The sequence below is a fragment of the Battus philenor genome, unplaced genomic scaffold (assembly GCF_028537555.1).
Source record: "Battus philenor isolate CCGP_79_NKW_IND1 unplaced genomic scaffold, ilBatPhil1.0.hap1 SCAF_23, whole genome shotgun sequence".
NCBI classification, from domain to species: domain Eukaryota; kingdom Metazoa; phylum Arthropoda; class Insecta; order Lepidoptera; family Papilionidae; genus Battus; species Battus philenor.
Window position 1 is genome coordinate 12,910,475 of NW_027181686.1, and position 10,889 is coordinate 12,921,363.

Here is a 10,889-nt window from a genome sequence, read left to right on the forward strand (position 1 = left end):
CGACGGTCTCACGCGGTCCACCCGCCCGCCGCACGCTGTCCGCGCCGCCCCGCGCCCTGCGCAACTTCTTCCTGTGTTCATGAAAGGTTCATTTCTTTATAAACAACCGATACCTCATAAGCCTGCGTCACCGGCAGCTAGCTAGACTACGCTGTTCGAGGCGGTGCGAGCGCACATGAAGCTGATGTAAGCGTATTTGGACAATCGCATGTTCCGTGTACCTTATCATTTTACATCTCTGTGCACTAAATTATAAGATATTTAAGTAGTTACGAGCAGCGCTGGACCGCGGCCGCGCACTTAGCGCTGTAATTGCTGCAATTGAGCGCAGTAATCGACAGCGCGCCGCCGCCGGACATTTAAGGTGTCGCGGCGCGGCCGGGCCGGCAGTGCACAGAGACATGACGCAAGAACCGGTGAGTCCACCGCGCGCTCCGAGAGCGACCCTCGTGGCTACATCGCCTGTAGCAGCTCTGTGGAAAATGATTAATACTCTGTTGTTAAAGGAAGCGGCAGTGACCATGATCGACCCGTCGCAGCTGCTGCGGCCAGAGAAGCTGTATGACGGCAAGCCGGTGGCCGCCTTCCGCGACTACACCGTGGACGACGAGGACCCCATCCGGCAGCGCGTGCGCAGGACATACTACACCATGCACACCAACATGACCGTCGACCTGGTCAAGAGTGAGTGCGTGTTCGTTTGTAGGATCCGATGCGCGTCTTCCGAATCTTAACGAGAGTTCGCTTGTCTAGGAAAAATGGACAAGTGGCTGAAGTTCGACCACTTCAAGTCGACGATGAAAGACGCGCTGGTGAAGCTGGACGCGCTGGTGGACGAGTCCGACCCCGACACGCAGTATCCCAACATCGTACACTCGTTCCAGACCGCCGAGCGCCTGCGCCGCGACCACCCCGCCGACGACTGGCTGCACCTCACCGGCCTCATCCACGACGCGGGCAAGGTGCGTGCGGCGAGGGCTCCGGCCGTTGGATGAAATCGAGTATGAAACGCACACCGGAGACTTGTTATTTATTGCCACTACAAATATTGCGCAGCACTCTTGCATTACGCGTTATTTTGGTCGGAAAGTTCGAGTCAGTTCGATGGTGTCACTGTCTCGTGATGAGGGCCGTGCGGGACGCGCGGGAATGTGCGGCCTGTTATGACCAACTTGTTTATTTGTATGTGTATTCGCTGAATTTGCTTGCACCCGCACGCCAGGTGATGGCGCTGTACGGCGAGCCGCAGTGGTGCGTGGTCGGCGACACCTTCCCCGTGGGCTGCAAGTGGGCCAAGAGCATCGTCTACGGAGACGACAGCTTCAAAGAGAATCCCGACACCTACAACCCCAAATACAAGTAAGGACGGAATTACGTTATTTTCTGTTGGTTAAACTTCCGACCTGCGCGGGGCTCCAAGTTTCCTCGTTGTTACAACCGTATAGTAACCGTACTGAACTTTCTGAAGCAGGTGTCGCGTCTCAAACGCGGCCCAAAGAAATTGGACAGCGTGTTGGCAGATGGTTCAGGCAGTCACGCGAGGCGCACAATTTTTTTTCAGAAACCAATTTATTACAACTAACCTCCTGCTACAATCGGTTAGATATTAGAACAGCAACACAAGTGACTGCAGGCGGTCAGGCGCTGCGCCGCAGTCCCAGAGCCCTTAGCGAGTACCAAGACGGTGCATCGACTGCCGTCACACGCAATGAGTTAAAATATCATCGAAATCTAACTTTGGGCGGCGGCAGCACCCAGAAAAGTGGGATTTGGCTGTAGTCTTTAATAGTTGCAGAGATATGTAGGAGTTTCAGATTTAATGGAGTAAAAATAAAAAAAAACAGGTAAACTTTTCAATGAAGGCAGCAGTTCAGATTCGTATATAATTCTCTATAACGGGTCTATTCGTATCACAGGAGTATTAATTCGATTTTGCAGAAGGTCACTCAACTAACGATGCCAGATTTCAGTTCGTGCAAAATAATTTTGGGTTCCGGGAGAAGTCGCGTGACGCTTTTGGCGTCTCTTGTGATTTGTCCGGACATTTGTTTGTGCACAGCTCGAGACATTGGCTTGGGAATCGCAAAATGCTAGTACCTTATTATTCGCAATTGATATGGCTTTAGTTTTAAAAAAAAAAAACGTCGAGCTGTAGCAGACGATCTCAAAAGTTGTCATCTTTATCATCGCAGCAGCCGGCAGGCGCCCGCTGCCAGGTGTGCTGGTGCATATGTCCCCCCGAAATCGCTACGATGACCGGCCTTGCGTGCTGCCGCTCCGCGACCACACGAACAGAACATGTGATTAATTCGAAAAATATATTCATGGACTTCGTAGAAAACCCCTAAGCGCCCACTGCAAAGGCATTGGCCTCTCGCTAAGGTATCTATAGGGGGGTATACGATAATGGCCACGCTTCGCAGGTGGGTTGGCGATCCTAGTGTTGTGTTATGGTACTCGAAGGACACGGCTGCCCATCTTTTAGACACTTGTTTGCAAGCAGTGACAAACCTGTATAGTTATTTAAAAAAGTGTTAATTATATATCAAACTGTGTTCCTGAAATCGAATCCGCGACTTACGATCGCTTGTCCCACTCCTCTACCGCTGAGCTCCCGCCGATAGAAATTGTATCACCCGATAAGGGGAAGACTAAGTGGGAAAGTTCACTTTGCTTAGCATTAAATGTGCAGAAACCAACGTGCGATGCTATTGGCAATTAGCGCACTCAGTCAGACACTTTGGGCTCGGGCCAAGCTCAGCCGCAACTTGAAGCGGAGCTCCGGTGGTGTTGGCTTATCGAGGAAGCTCCCTCACGCAATATGTGAAAATAAAAAAAATCCGCCAGTTAACAGACGTTGGCACCGTTCCATTAGTATATATTAGTTATTTCCTCAGCGTTATGTCCTGCAGGGTACCTGTATGGGGCAATGGTGCTGATGTCGATACAATTTTTGTGGTACAAAAGAGAGCCATTTGTTCAATCTAAGGAGACGGAGAGAGTTCTACTCACTAGAGTGCTAGAGTTTAACTTGAGAAGTCTCTTGATGAAAAAATAATGCTAGTACAAAGTGTATCGATACACGTAAAAATTGCGTTGCGGGCTCTTCTCATAGCAACGCGTTTGGAACCCTCGCAGTTCAATTTGCAGGATGTCGGTATGTACGGGAGGTCGATCTAATTTTAGTTTGTAACAAATTGGTCGTTTACGGCGCAAACGAGCGGCCGCTGTGAGTGATCCCAAGTGAATAACAATATGCATAAAGGAGCGCGAAGTGGCGCGGCCGGGGCGCAGCCGGAACTCTTTCAACCTACACGGGGCACGCGCGCAATACGCGTGTGGTTCTCATGTCCTGTCCAATTTGCAGACGAAAACTTCTTCGGCAACCAAGACACAACCCTTTTGTTCAGGTTTCTTGGAATAAGCTAATTGCACAAAATGACTACGCCACAGTGCGCCGGAACCGTCTATTTAAAGCAAGCCCGGCGAGCAACGCTCATTGGTTAAGAGTTGCCGCGGCACAGCCCGGCCGCCGGGGGGAGTTGGACTTACCTCCGGAATACGTTATGAATTGATCTGTACCGGATGTGTTGCAGCACGGCGTGCGGCATGTACGAGCCGGGCTGCGGCGTGGAGCGGCTGATGATGTCGTGGGGCCACGACGAGTACCTGTACCGCGTGCTGGTGCACAACAAGAGCACGCTGCCCCGACAGGCGCTCCTTATGATCAGGTGCACGGGCCTTTTTAATACTAGCTGCAGCTTGACGTCGCCCGGGAGGTTTAGTGCCTTTCCTTCTTTCCTTTCGCGTAGTCATGTGCAGGGTTATAGCCTTGGCGGAGCAGAGACGGGCCGCGCTGTCGAACAGGTAACGCTAGGTATAAAAAAACACTTTTATTGACATGGCACCAAATCATTTTTTACTTGACAACATTTCTCCAGGTACCACTCGTTCTACCCCTGGTACGCCGGCGGCGAGTACGGACACCTCATCACCGAGAAGGACAACCACATCAAGGAGGCCGTGCTCAAGTTCAAGTAATTTTTCCTTTTTATTATGAAACCTTGGCCCAGGTGGTGACATTAATTTTTAACGGATTGAGAAGCCGCCCGGACGCCATTTGGCAAGTAGAGCAGACGTAAGGGCTACCGAGGGTGGCAATGCTTTCGTAAAATGAATCGAAAGTCCCCCGCGTCCCGGCCACGCGCTGCGATGCCCCGTGCGGTGCCGCGCGTCGCATCGCGACAGTGTGCGCGTGCTCGGAAACGACTCGCTCCTCACGTGCCGCGCGTCGGTGTGATTGCAGCCAGTACGACCTGTACACGAAGAGCGCGGGCGTGCCCGACATCGAGGCGCTGTGGCCTTACTACGAGAAGCTCATCGACAAGTACATCCCCGGCGTGCTCGAGTGGTAGCGGCGTCCTCGACGACGACACGTGCTTTTTTTTGAACGTTTAATAAAACACATTCTTAATGACTTTTAATTTTATTACAAAATTAGTAATTTAGTGCCCTTACAAGTAATTTGGTCTGTCCGCCCAGGAGCAGCGGCCAGCGTCGACCGTATATAATTCAGATTTCCCAAATGTCTGTCATCGGATCGCAATCGGCAAGCCGTCGCAGCGCACGAGCGCGCGGCCCGTTCGCGACTTCGTGCAACTACAAAATGCCATTGAACTGGGCCACGGGTCCGATGCCATGCAGCCGTCTTTGTTTAATCAAAAGCAATTGGTAAACGACAACTCGGTTCCGATGCGACCAAGGCCCTTCTAAACTGCATTAAAATACTTCACTACCACATACCGCTACACGCCCGGCGGACCGGACGCGTCACAAAATACATAAGTAAAACTCTGCAACAACAAAAAAACTGTGCAAAGATGTTTTTAAACACTTAGGACCGCAGGCGCACGAGCGGACGCGTGCGGAAGCGCCTTGGCCCGCGGTGGACTGCGAGGTCTGACCCGCTAGCACTTTAGCAATATATTATACTGCGTCGTCGCAATGAATGCAGTTCGATTGCGCCGCTGCCTGCTGAAGGTATTCAACGCCAATATTAAGGAGGAGCGGCTGGCGACACCCTCGCAGCGGCCGTCTCCTTACAACAACAAACGAAACATGTTTGCGCCCCGCGACCTCGCCGCCCGTGCCCCCGATGCCTTCTCATAGATAACCCCCATACTGACAAGTTCGGCAAACAAGTTCGTTATCATGCGACGTCACGCCGCAAACATTGTCCGCCGCCGCGCAGATTTTTCGTCTCCCGAACCAGGCCCCCGCACCAAGCGAGCAGGGCACCTGCGCGATCTGTGTCGACATACAGGTTCCGGTGGAATTTAGGACGAATTGACGTCTCATTTTAGACAGTATCTGGACCCACGAAGGCACGCCTGGTCCTCTGGATTGTAAAAGTGGATTGCACAGTTTGCTACTTAACTTAGGAGGACTCGTACGTTGGACGCGAGGCCCATGCAACTCAGTAAGCTAGGGTATTTGCACCAGGACACAGTCAATACATTTCTACCTGGCTTCAGAAAATACGCTCTCGTTACCTACAGGTTCACGTAGGTGTTCATTGGGGGTTTCGGAGATTTCCTAACCAAGATTGAATGCGAACAGACAATGCTCAAGCGCCACTGTGATGGGAATCGGAACTGTGCGCAGCGAGGAGAGGCACAGGTGCAGCGCTGGTTTCTTTTTATGAAAATCAAGGTGAAGCCGCCGTGCAGGATCGTAAGAGGGCCGATCCTACTACAAGTTGGCGTCGACGAAGCCACAGCACCGCCACCCTCGTCCTGCCAACGCTTTAACCTCGGTACATTAGAACGGGGCAAAAAGCATTCCCTGCCATAAACGGCGGCTCACTGTTTAAGTCGGGCGGGCGTTGAGTGTGGGAGCTTCATCGTCTGCTCAAAGAGAACTTGGATAGAGGAGTAACGCAAGCTAACTTCATGTTTCAGCAGCACAGGTATCTTGCCGGGGAAGTTCAATTTTATCTGGCTTGTACCGGGGGCACCGGTACGTTTTGTAGGAGGTTCTGGTGTGTCTTTTCATGGTAAGGAGTACAATCACCGAAGTGGCTGTAAGGCAGTAATTCCAGATAACCTAGTCTCTCTCCTAAAGGCCAGAGTGCCTTGTGCATTTCCAGAAGATTTCCTCCTCTCCCCAAAACTAAAAATGGAAAGCTGGGGTGATCGCTTTTCCTCCATCCGTGATGTTTTGGACAAAGCCGCATGCAACGCACAGAATCATTCGCCGCTCTGGTGACCGCGACGACTACTGTATGAACTAACGATAGGAGTTGTGTCGAGCAAATGGATAATGAAACCCGAGCTGTTAGATCTCGTCCTTTCGACAGACACTCGGTGCATCGTCAAGTAATGCTTCAAAAAAGGCTCTGTTAAAGTTCTAAGTTTGATCCCCTTGTAGTGTATATGTCCATCGGGGTGGTTTTTGATGAAGGGCGCAAACCGGGCGGGTACTTTTCCAACGCTCCGGCCCCGCTGCGGCCCCGCTCCGGCCCCGCTCCGGCCCGAGCAGTGACGCGCGGCGTGATGTAACCAAAACCATAACAACTCTTGTTTTCAGTTCAGGCCAATAAAAATTAATCTCGGTTTTATCTGCACAACAATTATATAACACGTGTGCCCGCACGCGAACGCCAATGTGCCGCTGATTGAGCGGACACCGGCACTGGCGCTGCGCCACGGCTCCGTCTGCCGATGTTCTTGTAATACAAACATATTACCAGAGGCAATAGTGAATATAGCTGAATCCCTGACATTGATGTCAGCGCACAGGAAATCAGGTGCCGACCTTTCACCAAAGATTAAATGTAAAATACTTGCTGGCCCGAGGCCAGAAATTTATTTTTCTTGTCTATGTACTCGTAGACTCCGACGCCGAGGACCAACAATTCTCGTTGTAGGCTAGAAACGTTTCACTTAAAAATTATTATTAATATAATGCAGCTCTCCAGTGGGCCGCCACACGGTGCGCCCGCTCCTTATGGCAACCGTAAGAATTCCAATGAGTAGACAAGGGTCGAGCTCGTCTTTTCCGGTGCGCTGGATCCCGCGCGAGCCGCGTCATGAACAGTCTCCGGACGACGGGCGCGGACGCGGTGCTGCACGAGGTACGAGCGTAGGTGAAGAACACCGAGCGTTTCTCTATCACCGTCGCCCTTGTGTTAGCAAGCGAAGGCGCGAGGAGCGCCGCGCGCCGCGGGGACCTTTGCCGATTATGTAACGACGTAAACAATAAACAGCCCACTAATCTCTGTGCGAGTGCCCGTGTGTGCGTGCGCGCGCGTGTGCGTGTGTGCGCGCGTCGGATAAACCCGCGCGCGGTTATCGCGCCGCGAGATGGCTCCCGTTTGCGCGTAACAGTTGACCTCCGACCCTGCGAGCTGCGGCGGCGTATATGTACCTCCGCGCGTGAGCTGCCCGCGCATTCGGAGTGCGGTGCTCCAATTCCACTCTCACCTACGCTCCGCTCACACCCACGAAGGCAACCATGAAGGACAAGCAAGTAAGTGCCGATGCAGCCCAAGCCGCAACCTTCGCTCGTGAACTGCTCGGGGCCCCAGACCCCGTGCCGCCGAAACAGAGGCACGAAGTGCGCTTAGTGCTGTCTCCTAGGCAGTAAAGAGACGTTCACGATACTATTTCCGTACTTTATGTTTTGGGAAGTGATCTCGGAAACTCCGCCGCCCCACTCAATGCAAGTCGTCCGTTTCAGGAAAGCCCAGTGACCATGATCGACCCGTCGCAGCTGTTGCGGCCTGAGAAGATTTACGACGGAAAGCCGGTGGCGGCCTTCCGCGACTACACCGTGGACGACGAGGACCCCATCCGGCAGCGCGTGCGCAGGACATACTACACCATGCACACCAACATGACCGTCGACCTGGTTAAAAGTTAGTGCGTTTTCGCTTTCCCAATTCATTTCCACTCGCCTATCGTACCGAGCTGTTATATTGTCCATTTTAGTCTAGAGCTACCCCTGACAACCTGAGACATCAACACATAACGCAATGTAATTGTAAACTTTGCTTTGAAGGTAAGATGGACAACTGGCTGCAGTTCAACCACTTCAAAGCGACTGTCAAAGACGCGTTGATCAAGCTCAACGAGCTGGTGGACGAGTCGGACCCCGACACCAATCTGCCCAACATCGTGCACGCCTTCCAGACCGCGGAGCGCATCCGGCAGGACTATCCTGACGAGGACTGGTTCCAGCTCACCGGCCTCATCCACGACTTGGGCAAGGTGAGGTGAACGTGCTCAGCATTGAAACACCTCTCGGTATTACGACATGGCGTATTAGTAGTCGGTGCTCGCGTTACAGTTCCTCGCCGCGTTACTGCCGTCGTACTGTACCAAGTTCAATTTAATGAAAAATGGGTTGGTTTCGCGGCGCCGGTGCTCGCGACCAAAACGACTTTATTGCTTAGTTAAACATTAAGACGCGGCTGCAACGCCAATGCTCACGCCGCTGCCGTCCGCAGGTGCTAGCCATGTACGGCGAGCCGCAGTGGTGCGTGGTCGGCGACACCTTCCCCGTGGGCTGCAAGTGGGCCAAGAGCATCGTCTACGGACCGGAGAGTTTCAAGGACAACCCTGATACTTACAACCCCAAATACAAGTGAGCACAGATTATAAAGACTGTCATTATTTGCAGGAGCTGCACGGGAAGCAAACGAGATTAAATTCGTACCGCATTTCAAGCCCATGACCAGTTTAAATTGAGAACCAAACCCTAACCATGCACTCAAGTGCATCGCTTCGTCTAAAATTAAAAATAACACGATGCCACCTCAGCGATCTAATACCGGGGGTCGCGTGGAGGGTGTTTCTTTGGGCCAAAAATGTTACGTGTGCCTGTCTGTTTAGCCACTTCATTCAACATCACATCACGGTGCAGACCCAGCCCTGTGCTCAACTCCTGGGGCGCAGAATCTTTCAAGAAGTCAACGAGTCCCACTTATAGTTGTATTGTTGAAGTCTGTCCTGCTTTAAAGTTAAACTAACCTAGTGCCTCACCGTCCGCGCATTCCGCAGCACGGAGTGCGGCATGTACGAGCCGGGCTGCGGCATTGAGAACATGATGATGTCGTGGGGCCACGACGAGTACCTGTACCACGTGCTGGTGCACAACAAGAGCACGCTGCCCAAGGAGGCGCTCTACATGGTCAGGTTAGTGCCGCCGCGCAGACGGCCCCCTGTTCGCCCACCACACACCAGCTACACACACAAGCACAGGCTGACACTTGGAAGAACGCCCGCGGCGATGAGGGCGGCCGCGCGGGTGGGCTCCAGCTGCGAGCTCAATGCTCTGTTATTTTGTTTTCGTTTAATGTAGAGGTATTTCCAATGTGCTCTCCCGACAAGAAATTTATTATATTAAATACATAGGTCGTATTGAAAACGATCAAAACAGTTTCTTAAATGCGATCACCAAAAAATTCAAAATCACACGAAAGACTATCCGGAATTATGCGAAAATTATAAATTGTTGCCACTTGAAGTCCGACGACTACAGCTCGTGCAGGTTAATTATTTAAAACTAAATAAGGGAGGGATCAATAAAATATTTAAAGCCTTTGCATCTATTTCCAATCTGGTTCTGTTCAGTGATAACTGTAAACTAACAGCGACTGCAAGGTTAGACGGTACATAACAATCAACTGCAACAAGCGGTCGTGTGAGTTATGAAAAAGTTTTTTTTAATAATATTGTCGTTAGATCGTTTACTATTTTTAAAACTATTGATTTCTTCAAGGCGGTGCACCGCGGATTAATTGATACCAAACTGGCGAAATGTTCAACCGATTAAATCTTTTATACCAATGCGTGCCTATATGCGGAGTGCGTCAGGAAGTTGCTCATCGCTCAGTCGTCTCACCTGCACCTTGTACTCGCAGGTACCACTCGTTCTACCCCTGGTACGCCGGCGGCGAGTACGGACACCTCATCACCGAGAAGGACAACCACATCAAGGAGGCCGTGCTCAAGTTCAAGTGAGTTATCTGACCAGCTACTTGGTATAAACTCGCCGGCGCTGCGGCGTCCGACGTATTGGCAAACAGCTGCACAGCGGAGGCGGCTGCAAGGAAAGCCCGCACTTTGCTTGAAGACATTATTTTACCGACGAAGTATGGTCACGTCAAGCTTATCGATAGGAAAACGAAGAATAATCAAGAGAGAGGAGAGGACGTTAGCAGAGAGCACAAAACGTTTATTAAATTTTTCAGACCAATGTTTACTTATAATTGCCGTTGCCGAAGACCCTTTGTGCTTTTAAAAATACCGATGTTATCCCTCCTTAGTCGTGTATGGAATCATGGTCATTCGTTACCTAGAGTGGGCGTGTAACCGTGGGCGCCGACAGGTATAGGGAGGGCACTGTCCACCGCCATCGGATCTCAGAGTTCTCTGACCGATGTTCGTTTGTGATTGCAGCCAGTACGACCTGTACACGAAGAGCGCGGGCGTGCCCGACATCGAGGCGCTGTGGCCTTACTACGAGAAGCTCATCGACAAGTACATCCCCGGCGTGCTCGAGTGGTAGCGGCGCGACGCCATCGCACACGGCGAGGTTTTAGTTTAAGGTTATATTCGTAAATAAATAAATAAATAAGCGACCCGCGTGTTTCTTTTGCCATCCCGTGACGCGCGCCGGTGCCTTGCGACGTCAAGTCATTTGTATCACAATACAAGTGTCGTGTTGTTACATTTTGTTGCGTACAACATGTACCAAGTGACGCCGCCCCGTGTGCTCGCGTCTCATTCGGCACTACTGGCTCGGCGACGCCGGTCATGTGTCGCAGAGTCGCGGCGTCTACTTCGGCGCTCACACATTCCGTGCATGTGAAGCGATTGGCGCTG

At 51.7% G+C, this 10,889-nt stretch overlaps 2 protein-coding genes across 3 annotated transcripts; both read left to right on the top strand.

Moving 5' to 3' along the window:
* The first annotated feature begins 511 nt into the window (after positions 1–511).
* Positions 512–4,431, top strand: LOC137924429 (inositol oxygenase-like). Of its 2 annotated transcripts, none has more exons than XM_068767831.1 (6): positions 512–684; positions 754–962; positions 1,223–1,359; positions 3,597–3,731; positions 3,942–4,037; positions 4,307–4,431. In XM_068767831.1, exons 1-6 carry the CDS (start codon positions 522–524, stop codon positions 4,413–4,415), a joined length of 849 nt encoding a protein of 282 aa, XP_068623932.1. In that variant the 5' UTR covers positions 512–521; the 3' UTR covers positions 4,416–4,431. The 2 variants fall into 2 exon arrangements, with proteins under 2 accessions (XP_068623932.1, XP_068623934.1); XM_068767833.1 differs by having other exon boundaries at positions 678–688.
* Positions 4,432–7,421: 2,990 nt separating this feature from the next.
* LOC137923981 (inositol oxygenase-like) lies at positions 7,422–10,645 on the top strand. The gene is made up of 7 exons (XM_068767265.1): positions 7,422–7,530; positions 7,741–7,918; positions 8,062–8,270; positions 8,510–8,646; positions 9,063–9,197; positions 9,926–10,021; positions 10,464–10,645. Exons 1-7 carry the CDS (start codon positions 7,516–7,518, stop codon positions 10,570–10,572), a joined length of 879 nt encoding a protein of 292 aa, XP_068623366.1. The 5' UTR covers positions 7,422–7,515; the 3' UTR covers positions 10,573–10,645.
* Positions 10,646–10,889: the final 244 nt, after the last annotated feature.